At 53.5% G+C, this 14,765-nt stretch overlaps 6 protein-coding genes across 7 annotated transcripts; 1 reads left to right on the top strand and 5 right to left on the bottom strand.

Annotated features, from left to right (window-relative positions):
- The first annotated feature begins 384 nt into the window (after positions 1–384).
- On the top strand, positions 385–5,196 carry H257_12137. Of its 2 annotated transcripts, none has more exons than XM_009839253.1 (12): positions 385–537; positions 601–930; positions 986–1,116; positions 1,201–1,398; positions 1,448–1,624; positions 1,691–1,821; positions 1,894–1,993; positions 2,058–2,244; positions 2,310–2,410; positions 2,467–2,664; positions 2,728–2,802; positions 2,848–5,196. In XM_009839253.1, exons 1-12 carry the CDS (start codon positions 402–404, stop codon positions 3,058–3,060), a joined length of 1,977 nt encoding a protein of 658 aa, XP_009837555.1. In that variant the 5' UTR covers positions 385–401; the 3' UTR covers positions 3,061–5,196. The 2 variants fall into 2 exon arrangements, with proteins under 2 accessions (XP_009837555.1, XP_009837554.1); XM_009839252.1 differs by having other exon boundaries at positions 986–1,140.
- On the bottom strand, positions 3,074–5,356 carry H257_12136 (TKL/DRK protein kinase; the record flags this gene model as incomplete). The annotated part of the gene is made up of 1 exon (XM_009839251.1): positions 3,074–5,356. One exon carries the CDS (start codon positions 5,354–5,356, stop codon positions 3,074–3,076), a length of 2,283 nt encoding a protein of 760 aa, XP_009837553.1.
- Positions 5,357–6,316: 960 nt separating this feature from the next.
- Positions 6,317–6,666, bottom strand: H257_12135 (hypothetical protein; the record flags this gene model as incomplete). The annotated part of the gene is made up of 2 exons (XM_009839250.1): positions 6,317–6,506; positions 6,593–6,666. The coding sequence occupies 2 exons, from the start codon at positions 6,664–6,666 to the stop codon at positions 6,317–6,319; spliced, it is 264 nt and encodes an 87-aa protein (XP_009837552.1).
- A 249-nt stretch (positions 6,667–6,915) lies between these two features.
- Positions 6,916–7,860, bottom strand: H257_12134 (hypothetical protein; the record flags this gene model as incomplete). Its single annotated transcript, XM_009839249.1, has 2 exons — positions 6,916–7,105; positions 7,253–7,860. The coding sequence occupies 2 exons, from the start codon at positions 7,858–7,860 to the stop codon at positions 6,916–6,918; spliced, it is 798 nt and encodes a 265-aa protein (XP_009837551.1).
- A 1,346-nt stretch (positions 7,861–9,206) lies between these two features.
- Positions 9,207–11,673, bottom strand: H257_12133 (TKL protein kinase; the record flags this gene model as incomplete). The annotated part of the gene is made up of 1 exon (XM_009839248.1): positions 9,207–11,673. One exon carries the CDS (start codon positions 11,671–11,673, stop codon positions 9,304–9,306), a length of 2,370 nt encoding a protein of 789 aa, XP_009837550.1. The 3' UTR covers positions 9,207–9,303.
- A 538-nt stretch (positions 11,674–12,211) lies between these two features.
- On the bottom strand, positions 12,212–14,529 carry H257_12132 (TKL protein kinase). The gene has a single exon (XM_009839247.1). It carries the CDS (start codon positions 14,465–14,467, stop codon positions 12,266–12,268), a length of 2,202 nt encoding a protein of 733 aa, XP_009837549.1. The 5' UTR covers positions 14,468–14,529; the 3' UTR covers positions 12,212–12,265.
- Positions 14,530–14,765: the final 236 nt, after the last annotated feature.

The following is a 14,765-nucleotide window of genomic DNA, read 5'->3' as shown; positions in this document are numbered from 1 at the left end:
GGAAGCGTCCGTCTAGTTCTTCTTGCTTTGTGGCCCCCTGGACGGAGCTACCAACATGACTGCCTACCTTCATCAATCTTACTGCAGATGGCTAAACCCTCGCTAGTCGAACAGCCAAGTTACAGCGAAAGGTGCACATGTGCACAGACAACTCGTTCGTTTCCAGTTGGCAATTTCGAGTGGTTACGCGACGCAACCGCCGCCTTGGTTCAATCCCAAGTCGAGTAGGTACTAACTAACTACTGTATCTGTCGCGGTCTTGACCACCACTGCATCGCCACCACCACCACTTCATCTTCCGTCGGCCATCAACGCCAACCACTTGCGGTTGCGGTAGCCGGATGTGGAAGCCATACACAAATGGTTAATGATGGCAGTTACACACCGTGACACCGTTGCAAATGGGCAGTGGGTCCAGCAAGCCAATGGATAAACCGGCGGCGAATTGGACGCCGATCAACCTAAGCGAGTACGTCAATCAGTCGGCAGTATCGAACGATGCCAAAGCCGCGATTGGAGCGTGGGTAACAGACAATGGTAGTACAAGTTCAAAGTGGTCCTGGAACCCCTTCACATTGATTGCTCGATCGTGAAATGTAGCCATCACGGGGCCCCAACTTTTGGACATGGACACAGGTATGGTGCTTGCGCAACTGCGGCTCCCGGACGGGGATGCGCCGCATGTTGCAACGTTTCTATCGGAACTGCGGACTCTGGCCGCCACCGAGTCTGCCACCGCTGCGATCCACACGACGCTCAAAGGCTTGCCAGCGGCGTTGGAAAAGGCAGTATACGTGTACGAGAAGTACCCGCTCATCATCGACGAGACCGGCCAAGCTGCGCAGTTCTTCAAGTACCAGCGCGGCTGCTTTTTAATGGCGGGCAACCCAGCGGACGTTACCGAGTCCGTCTTAAGGCGGTCTCTTGTTGGTGCTGTAGCTCCAACTACAGTCCTTTCCTGTCTTATCCATTCATATGGTCTTAGCGGCGTTGCGTCTTGGGACGACCATGACGTTGTGCCTGGACAAGCTAGCCGGCCTCGAGCTCGACCAATTCTTTTCCGACGGGTGGTTTCCATCGCAAGTTCTGAATCGCCACGAGTTTTCCAAGCCAGAGGTATGGGCGCCACTGCTTCGCCCAGTAAGTTGGCCTCTGGCACGCGATGTTGTGGGAAAGTATAACGAGCTAACGGGCAAACAGGGCGAAGGCGACCCCGACGCATCGTTGTTCTTGCCATCGGACGCATTCAAGTTTGTCGTTCTTTGCGGAAACATTCCGCCACCCCCGCGAACCCTGGAGCGGATGTGTTTGATCCGCGTGCAATCGCAAGATACCATGAAGGACAGCCAAGACGATACCGCAGGAGGGGGCGTTGCTGCCGCGCTAGGCCTTCGAGAAGTAAGTTCTGTTTGAAGTTCAACGCCGTATGCGACATGTTGGGCGACAGGTTATCCGCAACAGCGGGGAAGTTGTCGAAGCAGGGTTTGATGGAGACGTAGCCGCGATGACTGCGCTGTTGACGAAAGGGTTTCACGTCGAGAGCGAAGATGGCCACCGCCACACTGCTCTCTCTGAAGCGGCGTGTCAAGGGCATGTGGAAATGCTACAGTGCTTACTCTCCTTGGTACACCTTGACGACGCTATGGCATCATCATTTGTCCATGACGACTTGCCTTCACTTGGGCTGTAGGGAGCCAACCCCAACGTAGTCAACGACACTGGTCGATCGCCATTGTTCCGTGCGAGTTACAACGGACATTTGGACGCAGTGACGTTATTATTGCACGCAGGGGCTGACCCTCGCATCAGCACGACACAAGGGTGCTAAGTGCAATAGCCCCATCATATGCTTGTTCGGTTAGTAATAAATATGATCTCGTTTTACATGACAAGGGAAACTCCATTCGACGTGGCCAAAGGCAAAGACATTGCAGAGATGTTGACGGCGTGGCCCGTGGCTACGACCGACAGACTTTTGAAGGAACGACGAGAGGTATGGTCGTAGTCGTTCCAAGGATGTGAGAAGCTCAACGCGATGACACTGCCAACATGCGTAGCTCATGGAGAAAAAGTTGCAGGAACGCTTAACTAGCCATGTCGAACGAGAACACGTCGCCAAGCTCCGCATTCGCGATGACTTGGTGGCGCTTGCGAGCTCGACAGCGAGCACTGCCGCGGGTGAGCTTAAGGCCATGCTGCTCGGTCTGGCGGCTGATGCTGTGGTGAATGCAGACAAGCCTCGAGGTAGTGACTTTGCTGGCATGTCATGAGGTGTTTGTCTGTGATTGATATTTCCTGGTGGGTCACAGGGTCAGCCAACTCGCGCGACGAGCGAGGTTGCACGTTGCTGGCGTTAGCGGCGCAGCACGACAATGCGGACGTGGCGACCTTGTTATTAACACACTGGAAGGTCAGAACATGTATCAATTAACCATAATAGGACGACTGAATTGTTGTTGACGGCAGCAATTTCAAGATGACAGTCACCCCGTTGTACGAAAGGCCCCCCATGCCAAGGACACGTACATCGACGTGTTTCGGGCCCAAGTGAACGCGCGAGACATGAAGGGATGGACCCCCGTGGCCATTGCCGTGTTCCATCAAGCGAAAAGGACGACGCGGTTGCTGCTTCAGCACGGCGCCAACCCCCGATTGAAGAACCAGGTGCTGGACGATTCATTGCATTATAAGCCATTACAGTTCACTTGTATATGCCACTATGTATAGTACAACAAGAGCGCAATGGACTTTGCTCAGGACGAACTCGATGCAGCGATGAACGTCGTGACGAGCAGGGCAGAGGTACGTCATGGTAACAATGGACCAATTTTGAACGAGCAATGGTAGATTCGGTCAGTGCTCGATGAATGGGAGTCGGAGCAACTTGCTAGCACACTGGAAAACAACCGCAACAAATTCTCCGTGGGGGCTGCAGAACCCTTGCCTTCCGACGGCGGGGCCACGCTGTTGGCCATCGAAGTGGCTGAGGAAGCGCAGCAAAAAGCCTCGTCAAAGAAAAAAGTACCTGGCAAAAAGACCAAGTCGAAAAAGACCAAGTAGCAGTAAAATAATATTATACATTCAGGACATGGCGGTGGGATTTGTATTGTTGGGACGACGGAGTCAAGTCGTCGAGGAGTTTCAGCTTGAGCGGCGCGCCAGTGTCGCGATGTTTCATGCGCAAGAGACTGTGGGGGGTGGAGCTACCCCCGATGGGGCGAAAGCCCTGGGCTAGTTTGGCGCATTCGCATTCGGCCACTTCACTAGCGCTGTTGATGGTCGTGGATATGTTTGTCATCGAGTCCTCCGTGGCAGTTATACTGGCCTGGCACCGAGGGCGCTCGACTTCCATGTGCACCGCATCGAAACAATACAGTGCCGACGAATTTTCAAACGGCTGACAGTGCTTGGCGTGATGCAAGAGCCCCACGTCCATGAGCGCATTCCCGACACGAATGGCTTGAGGGATGTTGTGCACGAGTTCCAAATCAAACATGCAGTCCACCAAGTGTTCCCCCTGAAATACTTGGTGCGCGCTGCTGTCCTTCGTTGTCTTGGGGCCAGACGACGTGCCAGCATATCGAACGACTTGTGACAACTGGTCGGCCAACGGCCCTAGCATGTCGTCCAGCAGCAAAGTCAGAGTGGCAACTATCGCAGACGCGGCGGGCCTTGACGTCGGAACGTCGTGCCACGCCGCTTGGATCAGTTCTTGCAGGGGACGGGGGACGTGCGCCCCCAGAACGGGGCGATGGCCTTGCAAAACAAGCCCAAAGATCTGCAACTGGTTGGCCGTCACATACTTGTCCTGGTCGGGATGGAGGATGTCCCACATCGTGACAGCCAAGCTGTAAATATCCACTGCTTCCACCATGTCGCCACCTCTGCCTCGGATCACTTCGGGGGGCATGTACTCGACCGTGCCGACGACGGTCATGTGCCGAAGGGACGTGCGTTGGGGGACGTCCGTCGTGCGTTGTTTGGACACGCCAAAGTCGGTTACTTTGATGCGGTGGTTGACATCGACCATGAGGTTGCCCGGTTTCAAGTCGCGGTGAATAAACGGCGGGGAAAAGCTGTGTAGGTACTCCACCGCTCGAGCAGTGTCCAACATCATGCACAAACTCAAGGCCGAATGCTGGGGAATCTGGTAGTGCTGCTGGATGGCGAGGACATCGTGCATGCTGCCCTGGCAAAGCTCCGATACCAGACAAATCGTGGGGGGGCACACACACAATCCATAGAACGACACTATATTCGGGTGATTCAGCGCCCCGGATAGCGCCGCCTCGTGCGAAAACGACGCGACGACCCCTTCGTTCACCTCGGGGGGCGTAAACACTTTGATCGCTACGTCGATCTTCGTGTGCAACTTACCGCGAAACACGTCGGCACTGGCCCCTCGACCGATGCGGGACATGACCTTCAAATGGGCAAAGTCAATGATGAACTTGCGGTGCATTTCGATGAACACGTGCAGCCCTTGCGCGGACGTAATTTCCGGAATAATGTTGGAACCGTCCCCGTTGTTCATGTGGGCTTGCAGCGAACACGCCCGCTCCCCCAGTCCGCGCCAGTGACTTGTGTCGGCCGTGAGCAACCACCACACAAAAAGGGGAAGAGCGGTGTCGTAGTACCCGGCAACCACAACAAACGTGGTGGCAACTTGGAGCAGTTCTGGCGCCGCGTGGCTTTGCCGATAAAGTTCATTGTACGTGACTGCGATGGCCTGAGCGCCAATGAAATACACGCAAAACACACGTAGCGACCACTTGCTCGCGCGAGAGCGAGGCTTTGTGAGCATCCACAGGTAGAAAATGCTAAGGCCAACGCGGAACGTTGTCTGAAGCAAGTAGGTTGACATGGTATCAATGGCGGAAACCTTGGCCACCACTTCAAGGATCACGGGAAACAACGACAGCACCAAGGCCATCCCGGTGGCACGCCACAACGCTTGGACCGACACGCTGTTTTGGTAGAAGTAAAGGATCACAAGGAGGAAGATGAACTGGCGGCCAGCATACACAGCTGCCAACGCGACGGCATCAAACAACCACTCAATGAAATCGAAGGTGAAAGTCGTCCACAGAAACGCGCTGTACATGCCCAATGCCACGAGCAACATCCACAACATGGGCTCGAAGGTGGGCAATATGACGTGGCGAGCTGCCACAACGTCGCCATCGTAGGCGCCGTGCCGCTTGAAACGGAGGTAAAGAACCAGTGCCAAGGTCAGGACGAACATGATCACGTACCCCACCGCGGCTTGTATTTGGATGGTGTGGAAGGCGTTTGCGAGGTACATCATCGCCACAGAGTCCGACGCGGGAATGGGAGACGTTGGATCGATAGACATGACGTGCACTTATTATGGAATAGCAGCTTTGCATTTCGAACCAAGATCGCCACCCTGTGTCTGAGAAAAGTGAGTTTGGAACGGCGGAGATTTGGACTTTTATTTGGAAACTGTGGACGAGATTACAGTAGTACCGTTGTATGAAAGGACACACACACCCGTTTCGACGGTTACCACGTAACGGCTGAAATGCATGTTCACGACATTGCAGTTCTCAAAGGTACCCAAAAAGTGTTTGGGTGGTAGCTTACATGGCTTCACGTAAATCCTTGGCACTGGTGCTCTAATCGGCATTACATCCAAGATCGCCACCCTGTGTCTGAGAAAAGTGAGTTTGGAACGGCGGAGATTTGGACTTTTATTTGGAAACTGTGGACGAGATTACAGTAGTACCGTTGTATGAAAGGACACACCCGTTTCGACGGTTACCACGTAACGGCTGAAATGCATGTTCACGACATTGCAGTTCTCAAAGGTACCCAAAAAGTGTTTGGGTGGTAGCTTACATGGCTTCACGTAAATCCTTGGCACTGGTGCTCTAATCGGCATTACATTGACGTCAGTGAATTACTAACTAGTATTGACAATGTGTAGCTGTGCAGTTTAACAAGGTTTGAATCCTCAGGTCATAGCATTCGTACAATCATCGAAGGGATCGTTGGAGCTTAGACACTAGCTTAAGATCATTCGTCAGGTTGTAGAAATATCACAATCAATCAATATTCACTACGCAGTGATGATGGCGAACAAGCAAGGTGTCGCCGTGATGGTGCTGGAGGTGGCAAACTCTGTGCTGTCCACGCTTTGATTTGGCAAGTTGGCAGTCTGCCTATCGGTGAAACAACTCTTCCCGTGCTATGGTCGGTTTGTTGTGATGGTCTTGCCCTAGCGTTCGACACGTACATCGCCCTGTATCGCCAAGCACAGATGTGCGAGCAATAATCACCGGCGTTTCTTCGTCTACGCGCGGTTCCGACTTGTCCTTGAGATCGTTTGGATGTGATTGTTCATGTCCAATCGATGTGTATCAAACAAGTATGTTGCCGACGCCGCAATTTCAAACGGCATGCAATGCTTCGCATGGTGAAAGCAACCGGCGTCCATGAGTGTGTTGGCCAAGCGCACGCCGCTTTGTTGCAAAAACGCATTACTTTATTCCACCAAGCACCCGACCAACTCGCTTCTACGCATGACCGGTGACTTTGCCTTTTTGTTGGACTTTTTTCAGCCACGTACGTGACACAGCCTGTCAGTCGAAACGCCCCCTGGTCGGCCAAGTCTTTGTGCAAGTCTTCGAGTACGGCCACCATCGCCTTCGTCGATGGACGAAACGATGCGTATGTATTCCACGCAATCCCTAATGAATCATGCAGCCCGGGTGCACCTCAGGGTCGATGGGTGGGCCGTTCAAGACCATTTGAAACACGTTCAAATGGTTTTGCTTTCTGTGGGGGTACACTTAGCTTGACCAGGATGGAGGATGCCACATCATAATTGCCAAGCTGTAAATGTCTGCCGATTCCGAGTGTGCATCATGCCTTGCTTACCTTCGATGACTTTCAGGGCATGTACTGGACGTTACCACGGAGAGTCATCTTGCGGTCGCTGCAGTGCAAGCCGGACGTTTTGGTTTCCATGCTTCGCGGTTCACCAAAGTCCGTCAGGTTGACAACGTCGTTGGAACCGAGCAAAAGTTGGCCGGCTTGATGCCTCGATGAATTAACGAGTGGAGGTGGGCTACTGCCTGCACTGCATCCATCATATAACACAGTTTGGAGCTCGACGTAGTCGTCGGCGGCATGGTGTTGCTTGGCGAGATGTACTCAAGGCCGCCGCGACACAGGTCGTACACCAGACAAATGGACCAAGGGCAGATGCAATGCCGTGAAACTGCACAATGTTGGGATGCTTGAGGGCGCACATAGCGCGGTTTCTATCGAGAACTCGACCATAACGGTCTCTGAGATTTCAGTGGGGAAGTATACTATGACCACTACAGGCGTGGCAGAGTGCAGGACTCCGCCGAACACGTTGGCCGACGCCCCGCTGCCAATTTTACGACGAAGCTCCAAATGAGCAAATGCAATGATGTCGTTGCGGTGCAGTTCCAAGACGATGTAGAGGCCCTGGACGGACACGATGTCTTGCATCCCTCGCCTCCAAGCAATGATGACCATCAAAGTCAAACGCTTGATCGCCCACGCCGCGCCAATACTACACTTGTATGTGTCGCCAATGAGAAGATGCCACACGAACAATGGCGTCACCGCGCCGAAGATGACACTTTGAAAGACTACGGCGGTGCTGCTGGCCGTGTCTTGGTTGTAAAATAGTGTTTGGAACACATACACAGCCCCAAAGTACACCAGCACGTACGCGTAGAATTCGCGCTGGGTGCGCAAGAGTCTGCGCGAACAAAGAGCCAAGTGAACCACGCAATATAGAGCCCGCGGGGATGTATTGGGCGACCAACTTGGTGGTCTCAGACACGACGAGTGCTCCATGGCTTTGCCATGGAGCACTCAACACCACAGTGCGAACCGAGGCCCGACGCGTCACACTTCGCTGTAGGATGAGCACCACCACGAGAAAATGAACGTAAACTACCGGCCTTGGGGAAGGAGCTACTTTACATAGATGGGGGCAAAACTTGTGGCGGAGGCAACGAAGGCAACGACGAAGAAGAGGATGTACAGGCCAGTAACAGCCGCTGTGACCCCATGAGCGACTGACTCAAACGCAGGCAAAATGATCTTTTGGGCGGCGTCGGCGTCACCGCATTACGCTGTCGAACGATTCCGACGCAAATGCCGAATCAGAGCCAACGACATCAAGCACATGGCCCCATTTGTGAAGCAGTGCACAAGTTGAAGTCTTTTGTACTGTAGCTTTGGTTGAATGTCTTTGCGACGTAGCCGTCGCTAGAACTAACACTGACAACGATGCGTTTTAAGAATGCTTCGACGGCACTCTGACGTGGTTCCAAGGTCAGGTCACGTCCAGTTGGTATGCGAACCCAATTTCAATCCCGTTGGTCCATTCGTAGCCGTTGAGGTAGCCTTTCCTTTGGACCGCAAATTACGTTCGTACTATGCCATATTGCGAAATTCGGAATTCTGCGGTGCAAAACAAAAACCAGACGTGCTCTAGGTTTGCTGGGGAATCTGGATGTCTGTTGAGGGAAACGTCGTGTCGATGTATCCAAGTAGAGGGGACAACAATGTAAACGCAAATGAGTGGCCTTTTGCATGCTCTAGCCAGGTACTGAATGCTCATCGATTTGCACGGGCATTACATGTTGCATATGATTATCAAGGGTACTATTAGAGTAAGCGGGTTTAACAGTAAACTGCATTTCATTCGTTGCACACATGTCCCTAGCAATTTGACTGTGCATTCAATCGATATCTTGGATTGCCTGAGGTCAAAGTTCTGGGTTGGCCTGGTGGGTGCTTTTCAGTTGCTGGATTTTATTATTGGGTACCGGTAGGTAAAATGACTGGACGTCAATATCCTGAAATTTTAGACATTCATGACACCTTTCAACAATCAGTAGGATGAGCGCAGTACAGTTCAGTTGCCTCAACGAAGTGCGGTGTGTACTACATCAATATTAAATGGTTCAAATTTCTTTAGTCAGCATCAGAATCTTCGTAACGTTAGTCGTGCTCAGTGCCATGCAGTAAACTCGTACAATAAATGCAAGGGAAGGGTGTTGTGTGTGATAGTGAACCTTACAGCGGTGCCATTGGAAACTTAATTTACTAGGAATGGTCACAATGCTACCATGTGAAGCTTCATTGATACCATTCGACTTAGTAGCACTGGATTCGTACTGTTATTAGTGAATGTTGCGATCAGTCAAACGATACGACTGGTCAACTTAGAAAACATAGCTCTTTCTAAGACACTTATCATTCATCACACTGGTCAAATGACTACTACTACTAGGCCATGTGCATGGTCAAAGTTCGTGTGCCAGTTGCATTCGAACTGGTGGTGGAGGGGTAGCCCACAAAGTCCATGTCGCCACCAGTTTGGTTGAGTAAATTCACAGCCAACGCCATTTGGTTGTCGTCCTTGCGGTTTCGGAAGAACTTTTTCCGCAAGCCCTTGGGTTTGACGTGACCTTGACCAAGCTTCCGACAGGCACATGTGGCATTCACATCACCGAGAATGGATGTGCCGACGTACCCCCCGCTACCATCGCCCAAGGTGCTACCACCGGCGGCAGTCATTGTGTCTTCCAGTGGCTCGTTCATTTCCAGCTGGTAGCTGTCAAACGTATACGTGGCCGTGACCGAGTTTTCAAACGGCTGGTTGTGCTTGGAGTGGTGCAAACATCCGGCATCCATGAGCGAATTGCCAAAGCGAACGGCTTCTTCAATCTCAAACGCATAGCCGTGATCAATGAAACACTGCACGAGCGCCACCCCCGAGAAGGTCGACATTGAAATGGCAGATTTCTTGGGCTTTAACGTGGCCAGATAGGACACCACGCCCGACAACTCGTGAGACACTTGGCCGCACATGTCCTCCTGCATGTCTTCGAGCACGGCCACGACCATTTTCGCCGACGGACGGAAGATCGGGTCCGAGTTCCAGCAATTTTCAAGCAAATCTTGTAGCGTTTGGGGGATTTCCGGGTCGATGGGGGGGCGCTGGCCGTCCAACACCATGCGAAAGATGTTGAGGTGATTTTGGTTGCTGTTGGGGAACTTTTCTCGCCCGGGGTGGAGGATGTCCCACAACGTGATGGCCAGGCTGTAGATGTCCGCCGTCTCCGTGTACAAAGCCTGGCCTTGCTTGCCATCGATGATCTCGGGGGCCATGTAGTCGACAGTACCCCGTACTGTCATCGCCCGATTGTCGTTGGCAATGTCTTCGATCGTGAACGCCATGCTGCGAGACTCGCCAAAGTCGGTCAGCTTGACCACGTTGGATGCATCCAGGAGGAAGTTGGCGGGCTTGATGTCTCGATGGATAAAGGGTGGGGAAAAACTGTGGAGGTACGCGACTGCTCTGGCGGCATCCAGCATGTAACACAGCTTGGGCCACAGGGGCTCCATGTGATCTGCCCGAGATTTGCGCAGCGCATCTTCGAGGCTGCCGCGACACAGTTCGTAAATCAAACAAATGGATGGAGGGCAGATGCACATGCCGTGAAATAGCACAATGTTGGGGTGTTTTAGGGCTGTGCAGAGGGCGGCTTCTTGGGAGAACTCCAAGATCGTCGACTCGGAGATTTCCGACGGCGAGTACACCTTGACTGCAACTTGTTTCGTCGAGTGGAGGACCCCGCGGTACACATTCGCCGACGCCCCGGACGCCATCTGACGTTGGATATCCAGGTGAGAAAAGTCCACGACATCCTTGCGATGCATCTCCAACATCACATGGAGCCCCTGCGCCGACACGATTTCCTGCATGCCTTGGTTCTCACGAAAGAGTTGCTGGAAGTCACAAGCGCGGTCGCTGAGTCCGCGCCAGTGCTGGGTGTCGGCCTTGAGGAGCCGCCACACAAAGAAGGGTCCAAACGTAGCCCACACGACCGCGCAAAACACGAGGATCATACCGTTCTGGTAGTCCTTTTCGTAGAAACAGAACGTGTACACGTACACAATGATGTAGTAGATGAGGGCAAATAAGCACAGCTCTTGTTGTGTGCGGACACTCGCCCGGGGCATGGGCCGGAAGAAGAGGTACGCAAATCCCCCCATAAGTATGGTGCGGTACGCGGCCACGACCACGAACTGCAGGAGCTGGTCTTGGCTGGTCACGTCGAGCAAATGCACGACGATGACAGGAACGACGGCCATGACGAGGGCTATGAGCACGGACCGGACGAGGGCTGGTCGAGACACACTTCGCTGAAGGAGGAACGCCACTATGAGGTACAGGATGAACTGCCGGCCTTGGACCAGCAGCTCGCCAAACCAACGGTTTGTGATGGGTTTAGTGTAGCCGAAGATGGTTGCTACGAAAAAGTACGTCGTGTAGATGCCCGTGGAGCACGCAATAACCCAAAAGAGGGGCTCAAACGACGGCAGGATGACTTTGTTGGCCGCGATCACGTCGCCTTTGAACGCAGACGTGCGGCTCCGACGCAGGTAGATGATCAGCGCCATCGTGAGAAAGAACATGAAGGCATACGTAAGCGAGTACACAATTTGCAGGATTTGGTACTGTTCGTACAGAAATATGTTCTGTTGTATTGCAAATTGCTGTTGGGGCGACAACGTGGGCTTTGCCCCGGGGAGGACGGTAACATTCGTGACAGTACCATTGATCGTGGTTGTGGAAGTGGTGGTATTCATGATGTCTGCCAAGGTCTGTGAACCGGCCAAGTTGTCAAATGAGCTCGTCCTTCAAAGTTTGCGATGTTGATATTTTGTGCCTGTTGGATATGATGGGGTCAAGTCAGGATCGCGAGGGATTGAGACAATCAACCCTGTAACGTTATCATGAGATTCTTGAACCATCGAATCGAATTGTCCCTAAACGTCGTTGGTTCCCAAAGCAGTACACTCTGTTTTGTTTTTCGGAGATCCCCCTATCGCCTTTTCCTAGAACACGTTCCAAGGCTCCTTATCTTTCCAATCTCCGTCGACGTGCAAAGCAGACACCAAAATGCTGAGAATGCCCTGCCATCAATTCCGTCCCCCAAGAAGTCTACATGTAGTCCAGGGGCTAGGTTCTTTCTCGCCTGGGCACTAAAGAAGGAGTTCTTTGGCCCCAGATATCTCGTGGTCAACTACAGTTGGGTACATCTCAAACTTTCTGAAACGTTGTGGGCATTTCAGAGGGAGCGAATATATATATATAATATACCCTTTCATCTCTTTCAACACTTCGTCCCTCGGCACATATAATAGACCTGCATTCCACCATATAAATTACTCGTCGTATCTACATCGGTTCCTGTGTGCTGCTACCGACATACAACGCATGGTCGTGGAGCAATTCCACCGTGAGCAAGTTGTCCTCGTGCGCTCGTTTCTTTTTAAAGTCCCTGACGAGCGAGTTCCGCCGGCGCCGCCGTCGCATGCCCTGGGCGTATTGTTTGCAGAAACAACCAGTCCGAACGCCTCCCCCCAGGCTAGAAGTACTCTGTGGTTCTGTCGATCGCGACGAACAACTAGCCACTGACGTCGCGCTCATTCGCGAGGACGTAGCATACATGGGTTCCCAGAGGTACCCCCCGTCGGGCACGAACGCCGCCGCGTGCTTGGCGTCATGCAGATACCCCATGTCTAGCAGGGCGTTGCCGATACGAAGGGCTTCGCGAGTGTCTCCAGCCACTTGGAGCCGTACGAGGTTTCGAACAATGTGTTGACCATTGACCACGGCAACACCTTGACGATGGCCGGTAGTGGATGTGGTGAAACTTTTGCACGACAAGTGGAGCGATTGAACGATGGGAAAACATTCATCCTCGAGCAAGCGTTCGAGGTGCTCGACGAGGTCGACGGCGGACGGACGGAGGTCGGGATCGCCGTGCCACGCCAGTTGCATCAGCTCTTGCAGCGCAGGGGACACGTCCGGCCGGATCGACGGCCGTGTGCCGTTAAGCACGACTCGGAACAGATGCATGTGGTTCTGGCCAGGGTACTTGGTCGCGTGGGGGTGACAAATGTCCCAGAACGTCATGGCCAAGCTGAACACGTCCGCGCGTGTGTTGTACGTGGCGTGGCCTTGCTTGCCATCAATCACTTCCGGCGCCATGTACTCAACGGTGCCGCGGACCGTCATGCGCCGCATGCGATCTTGTTCTTGGGCCAGGCGCGACTCGCCAAAGTCGGTCAGCTTGACGCGGTTGTGGTGTTTGTCGAGGAGAAAGTTGGATGGTTTGATGTCACGATGAAGCACGGACGGCGAGAAGCTGTGCAGGTACGCTACGGCCCTGGCGGCGTCGAGCATATAGCAAAGCTGGGCGACGGGGTGAAGGCCTCGGGTTTGCTGGGAAGCGAGGAGGTCGGCGAGCGACCCATGGCACAGCTCGGACACGAGGCAGATCGTTGGGGGCGACACGCACAGCCCGTAGAACGACGTGATGTTTGGGTGGTCGAGGATGGCCCACACGGCCGCCTCCTGGGAGAATGCTTCCACGGTGGCCTCTGAAATCTCGGGCGGCGAGTACACTTTGATGGCCACTGGTTCGTTGGCGTGCAGTGTGCCTTGGTACACCTCGGCGCTGGCCCCGCGGCCGATTCTCGAGGCGAAATCGAGGTGGGCGAAGTCCAAAAGGTCGTGCCGGTGCATCTCGAGCAACACATGCAGACCTTTCGATGACAACACTTCTTGGATCGACTGGTGCCCAATGAGCATGCGCTGGCCGAGACCGCGCCAGTAGTGCGTGTCTGCCTTGAGCAGTCGCCACTCGAAGATGGGGGCTAGAGTCATCCAGACACATGACGCTACGGTGACGTACGTGGCGGTGGCCACGGCGTTGTCGAAGGCGAGCTGGGCCGCGACGAAGAGAAGACAGTAGTTGGTGAATGCAAACGCGCTGAATTCACGGATAGCTGAGGCGGAAGCCCGGTCCACGGGCCTGATCAGCTGATGTAAGAAGAAACCACAGAGGAGGACCCGGACGGCGGAGGTGCCAATGTACCGCGCGAGGCGGATATGATGCGGCATGACGAACAAGCCAAGCACAGCCGTGAGTAAGACGGGAGCAGTCACAGCCGTTACGGAGAGGATGGCCGTTCGGACTACCGCCGGCATGGACACGCTCTTTTGATGAAGGAAAAGTCCGACAAAGAGAACACTGAACTGCTGGCCTTGGGACGCCGCTTCGCTGACAATGGAGAACGGGAGGAGAGGCCACCTGAACGACTGGATAAGCACACACATGACAAAAAACACGAACGAGACAGTGCCAAACACCCATAGCATGGGCTCGAAGGGAGGGAGGATAACCTTCAGAGCTGCACGAGCACTTCCTCGAAGCGCCGTCGAACGCTGCTTGCGGAGATACCATATCAGGGCGGCCCATAGGAGAGTCATTGTTCCATATTCGATCGTGTATACAAGCGGCAACAAATCAAAATACATGGCACCATGGAGGAGGGACTCATGTGACCAGCCACCCGACGAAGACTCGTTCATGCCTGTCGATTAGTCGGGAGAGCCGACCGGTGTGACACGGACGCGATGTATTTCGAAACTTGAAGATGACAGCAATAAGATCTGGTCGGACGACGATGACGACGACGACAAACGTGACCAGGACATCATGCACATGACCAAAAATATGCAACTACTCACTACCACAGTGAGAAGGAGACAGGTTATTTCATCCTAGTCTTCACTACCAATGAACATGCAAAGGAGAATGAATGGCTTGAAATGGTGCAGATGTGTCAAGGTGAGGAAACGACTGAGGACGAGAACGGCAGTCGTTGGA

This window comes from Aphanomyces astaci (assembly GCF_000520075.1).
Source record: "Aphanomyces astaci strain APO3 unplaced genomic scaffold supercont1.39, whole genome shotgun sequence".
NCBI lineage: Eukaryota > Oomycota > Saprolegniomycetes > Saprolegniales > Verrucalvaceae > Aphanomyces > Aphanomyces astaci.
Note: the sequence above shows the minus strand (reverse complement) of the source record. Positions and strands in the feature narration are given on the sequence as shown.